This window comes from Gopherus flavomarginatus, chromosome 7 (genome assembly GCF_025201925.1).
Source record: "Gopherus flavomarginatus isolate rGopFla2 chromosome 7, rGopFla2.mat.asm, whole genome shotgun sequence".
Lineage (NCBI taxonomy): Eukaryota > Metazoa > Chordata > Testudines > Testudinidae > Gopherus > Gopherus flavomarginatus.
Window position 1 is genome coordinate 87,748,593 of NC_066623.1, and position 16,632 is coordinate 87,765,224.

Sequence of the window (16,632 nt, forward strand, 5' to 3'; positions counted from 1 at the left end):
TTAATGAACCCAGCTCCCTAGAGCTTAATCGCTTTTTGTCCTCAAAGTATGAGAAAACTCAGCCAAAAGTTTGTTGAGTATTCTCAAAGGAGGGAGTTATTGGTGTCATTAGCCATACATCTAGGCCTCAGTGAACCAAAGCTCCTCCATGTTGAACTCTACTTGATCTAGAAAGCTAGCAGCTGTGAAATGAAATGTGTAACAGTAAGTTAGCAGTTGCAGCACAGCTAAAAGCGGTCTAAAGCAGTAGTGATAAGGCCTGTGCACCTTTAGCAGAAGGACAAGATAACTTGCAGAAGGAAAACTTACTAACGAGCTGCCGTGGCCAAGATTACTTAATGCACCTGCGCTTACGTAACTGCTACAGGGGGAGGAAGGAGGAAGAGGGGGGAAGAAAGAAGAAAAACGAATTTATAAAAAGGGAAAAGCCACTTGTGTAGGTGTGCATGATTTGAGGCGTTCATCTCCTTGCACCACTTTGAGATCTCAAATAAACTTTGCTTGCTTCTCCACCCTGGTGTGTGTTTATTGGCGCTACGCACTCTGGGCAACGAAGCACTGTTGCTTGCCTTGGGCACCCTCTGTGCCTGCAACAACTACACAAAAGTATTTTGTCACAAAGAAATAAAACACTTCATTATATTATTGCTCTATCCAGCTACCTTCAGCAGTCATTAAGGCTACACTTTCAAAAGTTGCCTCCAAGGCCCAATCCTGCAACTGGCACTCTGCAGGCGCCTACTCATGCAGCTCCAATCGCAGGACTGGGGCCTATTTTGCATAACCCAGTTTTAGGATAATAAACTTTACACACCCCAGGGCTTCATTTTCGTCAGTGCTAAGCTCATGCAGTTCCTATGGGCTCACATTCGTCTCACGTATTTTCAGTGCCTGTAAAAAGCAGGCCTGGATCTCTTGGGGACCAATAAGAGAGGCATCCAACATCTGAGGCTATGTTACAGTCAACGCTCCATAGGGCCTGACTCCCGTGCATACCTCCAGCTCCACAAAAACGACACCTTAAAAACTAACAGATTTATTTGGGCATCAGCGTCTGTGGGTAAAAACCCCACTTCTTCAGCTGCTCCAGTATTCCCAGGCACCAAGGTGGGGGCAGTAGGGAGCTGGGGATAGCTGAGAGCCCATCCAGGGGTGGCCCTCGCGCCTACTCCAGCGCTAGCCTTTTGCCAAACTACTCGCGCCCTTTGCCTCAGTTTCCCCAGCTGTTAAAAAGGGGGGAGGGGAAATAACGGCCACACTCTTCGCCACAGGCACAAGTGCCGCCAAGCTCCCAGCTCCAGTCCCACTGACCGGGCCGGTGGGGGTGTGGCGAACAGCACGTGGTCCCCAAAAAGGCGGGGCTCAGTCAGTCAGTGACGAGCGGGCGCTGAGTCTCTCTGCCCAAATGTTATTTACCCGCCCAGCGCCGGGCAGGGCTGTGCTGAGCCCTTGGGGGGGGGGCGCCCCGCCCCGCTGGTGTCACGCGGGGACCCTGGCTTCCCCCACAACCCGCCTCCCCAGCGCGCTTCCAGCTGTCTGGAACCCCTGGCGCTGCTGCGGGGGGGCGTGGCCAGCAGCGAGAGCCGCCGATTGGCCCGCCCCCTTCCCGTAGCTGGAGTGGAGGCGGAAGTGCGGGTCCCAGCTGAGAAGCTGCGCGTGCCCGGGTCAGGGGAGGGTCACGCAGCGAGAGCGCTCAGCATGAAGCGGCTGTTGGGGGGCGGCGCGTGCCTCGCCCGCTGCTGCCCTCTTCTCGCGCTCCTGTGGCTGGGCTCGAGCAGCGGCGCGTGCCCCTGCAGCGACCCCGCGCTCTGTCGCCCGATCGCCGGCACCCGGGCGTTCGAGGTATCCCGACGCCGAGAGCCGCAAGGGGCTCTGGGATTGGGAACGGGCCCTGTTTGCGGGGATTCCCGCACCGCCTCCTCCATAGGGCTTCAGCCGCCTCAGCCCGCCGCTGTGGCCCTTCTGGCCTCGGACCCCTGGCGCCTGCCGCTCTTGGGCCCTACTGCAGCCGCTCTACGGGCTGCCCCCTTGGCAGCCCCGATGCATCGGCCTGGCGGGCGGCGTCGTGCGGCCCTCACTGCCCCATTAGCTGGGGGAGAGTCTGGGATTCGCTTGGGGTCCCCTCACCCCCAGCCCCGCCTGCGTGCCCTCAGCACTGCCTGGTGTCCATGGCTGCAGAGGGGCTGCGAGAGGCTATTCCCGGGGATTTGACTGTCCTTTTAAGGGGACGCTTAGGGCTGGGGAGTCTGTACCAGCCTGGCAGTGCCAGCGTGGGGAAAGGTTGAGGCTGAAGTACATAAATTGTGACTCCTCTTAGAGCAGAAGCTAGAGTTGGGGAGTGAGCTGTTTTGGTGTGTTTATTATGCACCTGTTCATCGCTAATTAGTTGTTTCTCTTTTGGGGGCTCTAATGTATCTTTCTGCTCATTACATCTTTAGATATGAAACTTTGAAATTTGGTTAGGGTTAGACCCTCAAATGTGGTCTACTGTTAAATTACAGGGATGATTTATTCAACTTCTTATGAAATCCAACACATTAAATCACAACAGTCTTGTTTTTAATAGAATAAAATGACTTGTAATTCATTATGACCTTCCTGAAGCTTTAAATTAGTTCATTAGCAAATTGTTTCAGTTAATCTAATCAGTTAGGGTAGGTTTATTTGGTCTGGTAGCTTCTGTTTGACAAAAAAATTATAAACTGGGTCAGCATGAATTACTGGGAAATGACATTGGATCCTGTCAAAGCTTCCACCAGTTTGTTTGCATGTTGAGACCAGCTAGCTGTTGAATTTGGCAGGCCCTAGATCTGTAAAGGACAAGCTGGTTTTCAAGAAGCATGAATAATTTAACATTTTACTCTATCTAGAATGTATTTGGGATGCAAGGCAAAGGAATGACACAGCTTTAATTTAAATTCAACTGTCATAAGAGTTTGACAGTTGATGTGATTCCAGTGACTGAGTGAGTTTTTGTTCTGCTTTTGCAGGTCTTTGTGTTTGATGTTGGAAGAAAAACTTGGAAGTTCTATGATTGGTCACAGATTACAACTGTGGCAGCTTTTGGAAAGTATGACCCTGAGCTATTGTGTTATGCTCATTCTAAAGGAGCCAGGGTAGTACTAAAAGGTTGGTTACAGTTAGGGAAATGTGGGCATTTATATATTAAATTTATAAGGGAATAATATACCTTCTCTTGCATAGAGTCATAATACGCTACCACCCACAATTTTTTTTAAAGGTATAAAACAAGCAAAACTCCAATTTCTTCTGCCTCAGTAGTAACAAAACTATTTCAGTGTCAGCAAAATAAAGGATCTACTGGGGCCTGGTCTACACTATGTGAGTTTAAACCGATTTTAGTAGCGTTAAACCGATTTAACCCTGCACCCGTCCACACAACGAGGCCCTTTATATCGATATAAAGGGCTCTTAAAACCGGTTTCTGTACTTCTCCCCGAGAGGAGTAGCGCTGAAATCGGTATTGCCATGTTGGATTAGGGTTAGTGTGGCTGCAAATCGACGGTATTGGCTTCTAGCGGTATCCCACAGTGCACCACTGTGGCCGCTCTGGAAAACAATCTGAACTCGGATGCACTGGCCAGGTAGACAGGAAAAGCCCCGCAAACTTTTGAATTTCATTTCCTGTTTGCCCAGCATGGAGCTTTGATCAGCACGGGTGGCCATGCAGTCCCAAATCCAAAAAGAGCTCCAGCATGGACCATACGGGAGATACTGGATCTGATTGCTGTATGGGGAGACAATGGAGCTGTAGAGCTGATAGAGCTCCATTACAGAAGACAAAATGACAAAGCATTTGAAAAAAATCTCCAGGCTGTGATACAGAGTCCACAGCACAGTGCTGTGTGACAAGCGTAACGGAAAGCCAAAGAATCAAATGGATGCTCATGGAGGGAGGGGGGACTGAGGACTCCAGCTATCCCACAGTCCCCGCAGTCTCCGAAAAGTATTTGCATTCTTGGCTGAGCTCCCAATGCCTGTAGGGTCAAACACGTTGTCTGGGGTGCTTCAGGGTATATCTTGTCAATCTTCCCCCCCCCGGTGAGAGAAAAGGGAAAAAAAATAATTTCTTGCCATTTTTCAATGTCACCGTATGTCTACTGCATGCTACTGGTAGACACGGTGCTGCGGCGCTGAACAGCAGCATCCCCTCCCCTCCCTTCCCTGGTGGCAGACGGTACAGTGCAGAAGGACTGGTAGCCATCCTTGTCATCATCCCGTGAGTGCTCCTGGCTGGCCTCAGGTGAGGTTGGCTGGGGGCGCCTGGGTAAAAATAGGAGTGACTCCCGGTTATTCCTGTCAGATGGGACAGAACGGCTGGTAACTGTCCTCATCATAGCAACTGGGGGCTGAGCTCCATCGGCCCCCTCCCCCTTTCATGTCTAAAGAAAAGATTCTGTACTGCCTGGACTATCATAGCAGTGGGATGCTGGGCTCCTCTCCCCCCACCGTTTAATGTCCTGCCTGGACTATCAGAGCAGCTGGAGGCTGCCTCCCCTTCATTTTAACTCGCTAAAAAGTCAGTGTTTCTTATTCCTGCATTCTTTATTACTTCATCACACAAATGAGGGGACTCTGCAATGGTAGCCCAGGAGGGTTGGGGGGAGGAGGGAAGCAACGGGTGGGGTTGTTGCAGGAGCACCCCCTAGAATGGCATGCAGCTCATCATTTCTGCGGGATCTGACACGGAGCGGCTGTGCTCTCTGGTACACTGGTTCTTTAGTAGACTTGCCCCATATTCTAGGCAGGACTGATTCTATTTTTATATACAACATAATGGAGGGAATGACCCGGGGAGTCATTCCCATTTTTGTCTTTGCGCCCCCGGCCAACCTCAGCGAAGGTCAGCCAGGAGCACCCATGACAGCAGCAGACGGTATAGAACAACTGATAACCGTCATCTCATTGCCAATTTACAATGGCATGGCAGACGGTACAGAACAACTGATAACAGTCTCTGCTATCTTGCAAAGGCAAATGAATGCTGCTGTGCAGTACCGCCTCTGTCAATGGCATCCAGTACACATATGGTGACTGTGACAAAAGGCAAAACGGGCTCCATGGTTGCCATGCTATGACGTCTGCCAGGGCAATCCAGGGAAAAAGGGCGCGAAATGATTGTCTGCCATTGCTTTCACGGAGGAAGGAATGAGTGATGACATTTACCCAGAATCACCCGCGACACTGTTTTTGCACCACCATGCATTGGGATCCCAACCCAGAATTCCAATGGGTGGGGGAGACTGCGGGAACTATGGGATAGCTACGGGATAGCTACCCACAGTGCAACGCTCCAGAAATCGACGCTAGCCTCGGTACATGGACGCACACCACCGAATTGTGCTTTGTGTGGCCGCATGCACTCAACTTTATAAAATCTGTTTTACAAAACCAGTTTATGTAAAATCAGAATAATCCTGTAGTGTAGACGTACCCTGGGAAAGAGATGAGTAGAAGTCACATGGGAATGGAGAGGAAGAAGTGGGAAGAGGACGAACTTATGCAGGACATGGCCGTGTATTTTGTATCATACTTAAAAATCAAATGTTGAATTAAAGAGCTGTAACTCAATCTTAGAGGTTCTTGGATGAGAATAGCTTCAAATATATACTAGGAGGAAGGTGTGTGTAAAGTATTAAATGTTAAGAAGAAAAAAGTGTAATACCTATGAGGCTAAAAATGCTTCATAATTAAGGTTTATTTTATACACCTCTGCCAGAGTATAACACTGTCCTTGGGAGCCAAAAAATCTTACCATGTTGTAGGTGAAACCGCGTTATATCGAACTTACTTTGATCCACTGGAGCACGCAGCCCCGCCCCCCATGGAGCGCTGTTTTACCACATTATATCCAAATTTGTGTTATATTGGGTCACGTTATATCGGGGTAGAGGTGTATATGAAATCCTTCATTTGTGGCACACTTAGATGTTGTACACAGAGTTTTGGACTTCTCATTTAAAAAAAAAAGACAGAAAAAGGCAACAAAGATGTGGGAAGAAAGAGGGATCACCTGAAAAGAAAAGTTAAAAGAAACAAGAAGAGCGAGTCACTGTGTCTAGAAGTATCAGAAAGGTGTCAGCTTCGAGGAAGGGAGAGCAATTGTTCACAGTGTCTAAAGAAGGAATAACCAGAAGTAGTGGGATGGAACTGCAAAGAAAAATTCAGGAATAATCTCACACCATAGTTTGATCTCCCAAGGAAACTGTACCAAAAAAGACCAAACTACCCCGCAAGTGAATTGGCCTCCGCTATACGGTCCACATATAGCATGTGGATGAAATATATGGCAGAATAGGATTTTCCACTCCCCAGCCCCATTATCTACTGTTATTCAAGTAAGTGGTAATTTATTAAGATTTCTTGTTTAGGAGATGTACCTGTGAAGGAAATTATTGACTCTGCTAACAGAACAGCCTGGATTGCACGACAGGTGGACCTGGCCAAAAAGCAGTACATGGATGGAATTAATATAGACATAGAGCAAGAAGTTATCATGATGTCACCTGAATACTATGCATTAACAGCTCTGGTTAAAGAAACTACTGATGCTTTTCATAGAGAAATTCCAGGTTCACAGGTGAAAACAAGATTTATTTTATAAAATGATTGATAGATTTTTAAATCTGTGATGTCCTGGCAATTTATTCCATAATGTAAAGAAGACTTGTCTGTAAAGTTCTGTGCATGCCTCCTCATTGAGCTAGGTGTTGTACAAACTGAACAAAAATGGCTGTATTCTTTTTCTCCTAAGGATAATTGAAAACGAATCCTTTATGTAACTCAAATATTAAAATAGGAGCAATTTTGCTGGGATTGACGATATTTTCATTATAGACCTTTTTGGTATTTTGGCTGCCAATGGTAAATCACTTTTATGTTGTTGTTGGTATGACTTAATGAAATTCTGAAAATACTGTCAAGTATCAGAGTGGTGGCTGTGTTAGTCTGTATCCACAAAAAGAACAAGGAGTCTGGTGGCATCTTAAAGACTAACAGATTTATTTGGGCATATGCTTTTGTGGGTAGAAAACCTCACTTCAGATGCAAATTTGAAAATACTGGTAAGTTCAGCATGATGTTAGAAAAACTTGATAAATCTTTAGAAGGATTTAACAGGCAAAGGAATCAAAGATGTTAAAGATTTCCTTTGCTAAAGATTTATCTTTATCCTTTGCCTGTTGTCTGTCATGTTCTTAAATAGATCATCGATCAGAGGTCTTCATTCTATTTGTGTGTGTGTGTGTGTGTGTGTGTGTGTGTGTGTGTGTGTGTGTGTTAAATTACACACGTATAGAAGACTTTGCTGACATATTTTTAAAAAGTGAATCAGATTTTGGGCCCACTAGTCTTGACTGTGCCCCTTTTTATGCATATTGATTTTATAATTGTAAAGGAAGATTTGCTCTGAAAACTCAGAAATATTTGATTATTTTACAAGGTTTTAGCTGAACAGTTCCTCTTACGAACCATGGGTATTGAACAGCGCAACAGTTTGAAAACATCCCACTAAAGTTTACATAGCTCTGCTTTACAAACAGCAAAGCAACAGAATATATAAATTCCACACTAGATATAAAGTTGTGGTTTTCTCCATCAGGTCACCTTTGATGTGGCTTGGTCTCCAGCATACATAGACAAAAGATGCTACAACTACAGTGGGATTGCAGATGCCTGTGATTTCTTGTTTGTGATGTCTTATGATGAGCAGAGTCAGATCTGGACAGAATGTATTGCAAGAGCCAATGCTCCCTATAATCAGACCTTAGATGGTAAGAATCAGTCAATAACGTTAGCAACTGGCACATTTCTCTTTTAAAATGCATTATTGGAAGGGGACACATTTTTTTCCTAAAATATATTAAATGCCTTTTGATTGTATTATTTGTTTTCTTGAAACCTTTGATATTACTAAAATCTATTAAGAGAACTATTTTCACATTGGGGGAATAGATTTTTGTGGCACCATGGATGGGTATAGAACAGTTATGTGCTATTTGACATCTGAATTATATATACGTCACCCTCAATGGGATTCAGGTACACCCTGGGGCAAGAGTTGGATTAAGGCATAGGCCCAAATGGCACCTACCTAAAGCTCCACCTTCACCCATTTAACATCTTTCTTAACTGAAAATCACTTAAATATGCAGGGTTCCACAGCAGGTTAATGGGTCATGCTGTTTATAAAAAGAACAGGAGTACTTGTGGCACCTTAGAGACTAACAAATTTATTTCAGCATAAGATTTTGTGGGCTACAGCCCACTTCATTGGATGCATAGACTGAAACATACAGCAAGAAATATTTATACATACAGAGAACATGAAAAGGTGGAATTGACATGAGCTATCATCAGCAGGAGGGGAAAAAAACCTTTTGAAGTGATAATCGAGATGACCATAGAAGGTGTGAGGATACTTAACATGGGGAAATCATCTCCATTGATTGGCCTCTTATAGTTGGTATGGCTACTTCCACCTTTTCATGTTCTTTGTATGTATCAATATCTTCTTGCTGTACGTTCCAGTCTATGCATCCAATGAAGTGGGCTGTAGCCCACGAAAACTTATATATATATCAAGTTAGTTTGGCAGGGTCTGTTTTCCATAAACCCACATGGATTTGCATTGACTATATTACCTTATATGACATCAGCATGTTAGTAAATATATACAGCAGAAAAAAGAAGCATGCATGTAAATTCATATTTTCTTTTAAATTAGGATACGATGACTACATTAGTCTGAGCATTGAGCCTAAGAAGCTTGTGATGGGTGTTCCCTGGTACGGCTATGATTATAGATGTCTGAATTTGTCTAAGGTAAGATGAAGGCAGTTCTATCATAACTGTGTTGTTGATTTTTTTTTCTATGATATGCTATATAATTTTTGGTAGGTACTTTTTTTACAGTAAGGAAGTGCAAAGACTCTGTGGTCTCTAAGAGCACAGGGCTGGGACTTAAGATATCAGTGTTCTAGCTGGTTCTGCCAGTGACTTACTGTGTGATCCCAGGCAAGTCATTTTACCTCTGTGCCTCCCTTTCCTCCTCTGTAAAATTAAGATGATACTTGGGTACCTGAAAGTGCTTTGAAATCTTTGGATGAAAAGAGCTGTATAAGTATGTAGCTCCCTCTTTTGAGGCAGCCTGATCCCTTCTGAAGGTAGTGGAGCCTCTTATCCGTCTGCTGGGATTTGGTGACCCCTTTTAGGACCAGTGGTCCCTGAGTTCTTAGTGCTTGGTGCCTCCATCTGTGTCCAGGTGCACAAATCAGTAATCAACCCTATGACCGCTAGGATATAATAATTTATGGGTACAATAAATCAAGGAATTACATAAATAGCATTTTATTCCTGAAAAGGAGAGGGGTAAATTAAAAGGAAGGGGAAGAGAACAGGCAAAGGAATCAAGGATGTTAAATAAATAAGCTCCTTACCCCCCAAATCCTGCAAATAAAAGCCCATAAACTAAATTGATATGAGAGAGGTCTTCTCCCCCCCACCACCAGTGCGCCCTAGAGGCCTTATCTTGGGTGTGGAGGGACTGGAGTTTGATGTGGATGGCTGGTATCCTTTCCTGGGAAGCTGATAGTCCTTCCTTTCAGCTGAATGGAGTCCCTGGTGTCCTTGAGCCCTGACTGTTGGGTTCAGTTGGCTTTCAGTCCTCACTGGTGCAGCAAAATCTTGGGCTTGGTCTCTGTTGTGGAGCTGGGCGCTCCAGGTCAGTCTTGGGTCCTCTGATAGGGAGTCAAAATAGCCATTTCCCCTTCTACTGCAGAGAGACTCTCTCTTGAGGCTGCTTCTCTTCCAGCATGACTTTCTGAGATCAGCTTTCCCCTCCTCATGTGGTTCCTGCCACGCTCAGTCATGTGACCCAGTCATATGAAGGCTCTCTGGGACCTGCAATTGATTGTCCTGACATGTGAGTCAGGTTCCTGGGTCAGCCCCTACAGACACTGGGGATCAAGCAGTCTCAGTTGAAGTTCTAGTCTGTGCCTCTGCTCTTCTTTGTGAGACCTGCTTCTCTGAAGCCCCCAGATTGGCAAGGGGGCTACAAGTACAAAGTATTATTGAGTTTGTTTTGTTTTTATATTATTTTTCTAATAAAAAGTGAATATTAGTGTTGGTTATTTCCCACAGTAGACTGATATGAGCTGGAAGTTGCTCATTTCAATTAAAGTTGAATTATTTGAACTTCTTTCTCTACATTTTATTGAAACGGATAGGAATCCATATCTGATGTGGATACTTAGTTATTTTTGGGAGGTGCCTCTTTATGACTTTCCTCCCGGCTTATCCCTTCTGAAGGGTTGAATAAATCCAAGTAACATGAACCAGAACTCTTGTTTTTTTTTCAGGATCATGTTTGTTCCCTCCCAAATATTTCTTTCCGAGGGGCTCCATGCAGTGATGCTGCAGGGCATCAGGTCACCTATGGAACAATAATGAAGCAGGTGAATAGTTCTATTTCTGGGAGCCTGTGGGATGAGGAGCAGAAGGCTCCATATTATGAATATAAGGTAAGCAGTTTCCTGGACAAACATTCAGAGCTGTGGACTAAATGTACATGAACCTTAGTTCTGTTCAGCTAGATTCTCAGGTGTGATCTGTCCACTTTGTGATGCTCATGTGTTACAGAGTGGATGGATTCCAATTTAACCTATGTCAATGGAGAGTTCCCCTGCACAAGGCTGGCAGAAGCAGGAGAGCTGGCTCCTGCTCTAGCCTACCACCTCTTCATTGAGAGAGAGGATGCATGTAATGCCAGGAAGGGGATTTGGTAGGACAGAGTTTCACTATGCCTATCCTCCCTTGTCATAAGGTCCCTAAGGAACCTTATGCCAGTGATGTAAGTTAAAACAGGCTCCCAGCTGCTCTTAATTTCTGCTGGTGCTGAGTGGCACAAGATCAGGGAGCTGCAGCTGGCTCCCTTTGGCTTCCCCTCTTCACTATGTCCAAACTCCATCTGGATGCAGCCCACTGATAAAGCTGTAAATATTTCTTATGGTTCTGTTGGTGATGGATTGTCAGTTACCTGGTATTACATTTTGTATAACTTTAATGCACTGATGACTAAAAGCTCTTAAAAGTCATCACCGGCTGAAAGCAATATAATTTTTATTTGGCAAAATTCCACAACTTTTTCTCTAAATCTGTTTATTGCTAGGAACAAAACCACATACTCTGTGACTGCATTTCATTTACTAGATTAGACTACACGACTGAAATCCTAGCCCAAGCCTTCGATATTATCAACTTTTAAAATTAAATTTATCATTAAAATACCCACAGATCTAGTCATCTCATTTAAACTAAATTAATACAAACATCTTTGTAACTCATTTGTGATTGCTTGTCTGGAGAGCAGAGAAACATACTAGTAAGAAAGCAGAGATGTGTATTGGTCTATGCATTGTAGAAGAAAGAGAGCTGGAGTTGCGGGTTGTTGGTTTGGTTTTGTTTTAAACTGAACACACACACACCCTTTTCAGAAGCTTCTTTGCACTTTTGGAAAGGGAATTTTAGATTGTCTTGTTTGTAGAGGTCTTAAATGCAAGTCTGGAAAAGGATTGTACACATTTTATTCGTCTGAGTTTTTACTTCATTTATAATTATAGTTTTTGATTCATTGCATTTAACCTCTTTGTATACGGTGTTTATATACGTTAACACAAATGTACTTCCCAACTTTTTATAGGACTCTCTTGGTCATTTTCATCAAGTATGGTACGATAATCCACAGAGCATTTCCCTGAAGGCAATGTATGCAAAGAAACGTGGTTTAAGGGGTATTGGCATGTGGAATGGAAATTGTCTTGACTACTCCAGAAGTTCTGTAGCAGAGCAGCAGACTGAAGCAATGTGGCGAGCCTTGAGACCATAGCAACTATATAAGATAGTGAACACTACCTCAGGATTTAGAATATAGAAAATTAATTGGTAGTTATGGCTAATATTCTGTATTATGCCTTCTTGCAAGTATGCACTGGTTACAAGCAAAACTTCATCTTGTCAGTCTGCTTAAGGCAGTATTTTTATACCTTAGAAAGTATTTAACATTGCATTAACACTGTTTTAACAGGTTCTGATTATTCTCATTTTCAAAGCTTTCATAACTGGCATCAGACCTTGAACTTGACACTCATAATCTATATTAACAACGTATGTATGTTGAATCATTTAAAAGAGAGCATATGAGAATGAAGTGTTCTGCTCAACACACATGCTTTATCATAACCAGTTACTATTCTTTATTCTGTAAATTTTATATCTAAAAATATACACCGATTAATTGTGAAGATTTTAATTATTTGTAGCATTTAGCTTTGTTGCCAGTGAAACTGAAGAATTAAATATTCTTTTTATGTTTACATAACGTTGTGAGGTTTCTTTTTATGTTTATATACCGTTGTGAGGTTTTTTACAACTTCAAAAGCCAGAAAACCTTTGGCTTCAAAGAAAGCTTGCACCCATTTTCCTCAAAGCAGCATTCTAAAGTGTATATGATAAACATTTCTTAAACACATTGATTTCATAATTAACATTTTAAAGTGTCTACATTTTTTATCTAGATGATTGTAGTCACCATACTACTGTAATTTTTTATGCTAAAGTCTACATGGTGTTTAATTCATAATCAGAGAGATGGATGTTATTCTCTAAGTATTTAGAGATTTATTCTTCTCATCCTTCATGTCAGTAGCTGGTACTGCTAGCTATGAGAAACATATGCACACACATTGGCTAGCTTATTAACACTGTTTGTAGTAAGGGTGCCCATACACATTCAAATCTGTTTTGGGGCACAGTATTTATTAGTGCTAGTGCTTCATTTGTGCTATATTGTGGTTTGATCCTGCCTGTGTGGATAAATCATCTTTCCATTCAAGTTAAAGGGATTGTATGGATCAAAGTGAGATTCGAATTTGGCTACAACATGGTACCATGAAAAAATCGCTCTGTCTTTAGATCAATTTCATGTAGATCTTGTGGAGAGAAGAATCCTGTATCAGAAGAGAGATGGATTGGATGATCTAATAGATACTTTTCATCTTTAAATTCTGTGATTCCTGACCACTAAGAGGATAGATTCCTTGATCTAGAGCGGTGTTTTTCACATTTCTTTACACAAAACTCAAGCTGAATAAAAGGACCCTATGTTCATTTCTAGTTGCTTATAAAATGGGAAAATATTCAGAATGAGAAAATCTAAGATTAGTCCTAATATTTTCTGATGATAATTCATAGGGGAATTTTTGAATGAAATATTAAAATATTTGCAAACATTTATAGAGATTGATGTATGTGTGTGCATATTTCAGTGAAGTTTTGTTAAAATAAAAAGGAAATATTATGGCTGAGGCAAAAGAACAATTAATGGCACTTTCATCTTCCTAGAAGCAAAATACAGTATTTGTTTTTTAGTAATATTAAATAATCCTTGAAATAAATAATCTACTAAACTGTTTTGGAGAGATTTTCTGTATATAACATTTTAAAAGGTGTAATCCAAACCTCCTGAGTCTATGGTTTGTCTTTGAACATACTGCAATGAAAGAAGAAAGAAAACTGTTTTCTAGTCCTATTGTGTATTTATTACAAAGATAGGCCCATATCCTGCAGACACTTACACATCTGTTTAATTTTATACGCTGTGAGTATTCCCATTGAAGTCAGTGGAACTACTCATGTATGCACTTAGTATATCAAATTAAGTGGTTTTTTAAAATGTTGATATTTTCTTATAGTCTGTGGACACAATGAAATAATTAATAGAAGTCTGACATTCCCCCCTCCTTAATCAGGATTTTGGTTTAAATACCTAACATTGTCAAGTTAGACCCTGACTGTGCTGTAACTTGCAACTGATGTTACAATAGAACCTCAGAGTTATGAACACCTCGGGAATGGAGGTGGTTTAACTCTGAAATGTTCATAACTGAACAAAACGTTATGGTGGGTCTTTCAAAATGTTACATTTAACATTGACTTAATATAGCTTTGCAACTTTATTATGCAGAAGAAAAATGCTGCTTTTAACCATCTTAATTCAAATGAAACCTTATCAAATCTTTTTTAAACTTCCCCTTTATTTTCATTTTTTTAATAGTTTACATTGAACACAGCACTATACTGTATTTGCCTTTTTTTCTTCTTGTCTCTGCTGCTGCCTGATTGCATACTTCTTGTTCCAAATGAGGTGTGTGGTTGACTGGTCAATTCGTAACTCCCCTCCCAACATTTTGAACCAGATTCCCATTAAGTTCTTCTGGGGGAAAAGGGATGCCATAACTCTAAACCTCCAAACATCAGGGGGTCACAGACTTCATCTGGATTCCTTACACTTGTAAAACAAAAGGGACTACACCTCTACCCTGATATAACGCTGTCCTCGGGAGCCAAAAAATGTTACCGTGTTATAGGTGAAACTGCGTTTTATTGAACTTGCTTTGATCCACCAGGGTGCACAGCTCCACCTCCCCAGAGCGCTGTTTTACTGTGTTATAACCGAATTCGTGTTATATTGGGTCACGTTATATTGGCGTAGAGGTGTATATCACCTTTTACCTGTAGTATCTCTTTTCATCTGCTGCTGTGTATTTCATTTAACTTTTGTTAAAACTTGAAAAAGTAAACACTTGAATCTGTTTCACCAACTAGAATTTTAATTGAGCTATTTTATAATTTCAAGTTTTCTGTATCACTGCAGAGAATAGAATGCAGAAGCCCAGTCCTCTGCTCTTATTTATTAAGTATTGTTAGTGTTGTCCATGTTGTATAAACAGAAAAGAGACAGTCCCTTCCTTCCAGAGTTTGAAATCTAATTGGTTCTAGACAATACAGTTCATATTCATAGGATTTAGGTTCCAATCTTGAAGTGGAACAGAGGGCAGCTGATTGGTTCATTTGTTGGGAAGGCTTCGGAAGGATTTAAAGAAGGATTACATTGGAGACATAGCTCCAAGATTTAGAGTTCCTCCTTTTTTCAAAGTGTTGCAAGAACTTTCACATGCTATTACGGACATCCTGTCTGTTTCTGTCACTTGCAATAATTAGTACATCCTGTCAGTTATGTGGCAGCTTCACATTAACCTCTTGCAGATATAATACCCTTTGGAACTAAGGGAGCAAGCAGGAGAGAATGGAAAAAGTTAACATGAGGGGGTACTATTTCCCTTCTAGAGATCTGATATCTGCACAGGAACATGTCTGTTGCCTCCACTCTGAACTTGGTTAATAAATACTGTATGCTCTACATTTTCTTTCATGTAAGTCTGACCATGATCATACTTATAATCTCAGGGCTAGGACCAAGGGCACTTGATTGTCAATGCAGCTACACTTAAAAGAAACTACACAACTGATATGATAATTTAGAGATAGGTATGTTTACAATGCTTGAATTTCAAAGCACAATGAGGTAGATATCTGAAACCTGACTATTTTGTGGGTTAAACTGATAGAGCTATATGTACCTCAAAAAAACAAAAATACATTTTTATCCACAGTTCTAGGTATACTACTTCAAATTACACTTCCATATTGATCTTTATATAAAAGTGCCATGTTATGCTAATTCACTATTTGAAAAACGTTTAATGCCATTTCTTTACAGTTGATTAGTTTATAGTCAAAAATAAACACACTAATACATTAAACTGCATGTTTTATAAATGAATTACAACTGAGTTACAATTATTAGCTGGAGTTATTTTAAGGCATTTAAAATAAATTATAACCTCTATTTTAACATATACAATTATCCTATCTTACATCTTGAAAAGTCTCTTACAATAAAAGCATAGGAATATAAAAACAAATACTGACATGCTGAGCGTCTATACAAATATATTACACAATCCCAAGTGATGTGATCCTTCTAAAATACTGGTGTTTCAGACTGGAGTATCAAAGATGACTGAATTTTCTTCTGTGCCAGCTCTGCTCTCAATGCTCGTAAATCAGAGGCTGCCTGCTTTCTCATCTGCAAAAGAACTGGAGATTATTTAAAGAAGATTTTGAAGCTGAAGATACAGTATAGTAAAGATTTAACTTTTACGTGGGTTAGATGGATATAGACTGTGCCTTTCATCTTCAGGACCCTTTGATTCTAATCGGTTCTTGCCCTGCTTTTCTGCATGTTTCCTTTGTTGTGTCATCTTTAAAAGTCAAATCCTGAAATCCTTACTCAGCAAATTCCTACTGACATCAGTAGGAGTTTGTCTGAATAAGGAATGACTAAAAATTGACTATGACTCTCAAGATTGTCTTGTATAACTGACACTATTTCTCTTCTAGAAATACATTTTCTAGTGTTTTGACTTTTGCTAGCAATGGACAGACTTGTCTCCCACACTGCAGATGATGAGGCAAAGGGAAAAAAAAATCTTATTTTAGTTGCAACAGTATAATCCACATTGATTTCAGTGTCATACTCTGAATTCACTTCTCTATAACTAAAATTATAATCTGGCTCCAAGCTTATGTGGAAAAATGTATATTGTACTGCAGCTGTAAAATGGAAATTGCAACGAAGACATGATTATGAGGATTCCTTAGGCTATGTCTGCACTACAGAGTTTTGTTGACAAAAGTTATGTCAACATACAC

At 41.5% G+C, this 16,632-nt stretch overlaps 2 protein-coding genes across 6 annotated transcripts in view; one reads left to right on the plus strand and one right to left on the minus strand.

The window, feature by feature from the left end:
• The first annotated feature begins 1,611 nt into the window (after positions 1-1,611).
• On the plus strand, positions 1,612-13,489 carry CTBS (chitobiase). The gene is made up of 8 exons (XM_050962211.1): positions 1,612-1,842; positions 2,991-3,129; positions 6,393-6,601; positions 7,622-7,793; positions 8,747-8,844; positions 10,380-10,541; positions 11,720-12,406; positions 12,438-13,489. The coding sequence occupies exons 1-7, from the start codon at positions 1,699-1,701 to the stop codon at positions 11,903-11,905; spliced, it is 1,110 nt and encodes a 369-aa protein (XP_050818168.1). The 5' UTR covers positions 1,612-1,698; the 3' UTR covers positions 11,906-12,406; positions 12,438-13,489.
• Positions 13,490-15,598: 2,109 nt separating this feature from the next.
• SPATA1 (spermatogenesis associated 1) overlaps positions 15,599-16,632 on the minus strand; it is a 43,869-nt gene continuing 42,835 nt past the window's right edge. For 4 of the 5 annotated variants that reach the window (XM_050962172.1, XM_050962175.1, XM_050962173.1 and 1 more), the window contains one exon: positions 15,599-16,006. In XM_050962172.1, the coding sequence (XP_050818129.1) occupies positions 15,902-16,006 (105 nt within the window). In that variant the 3' untranslated portion in view covers positions 15,599-15,901. Of the gene's footprint in view, positions 16,018-16,632 lie in introns of all 5 variants that reach the window. The other variant, XM_050962174.1, reaches the window with a different exon arrangement.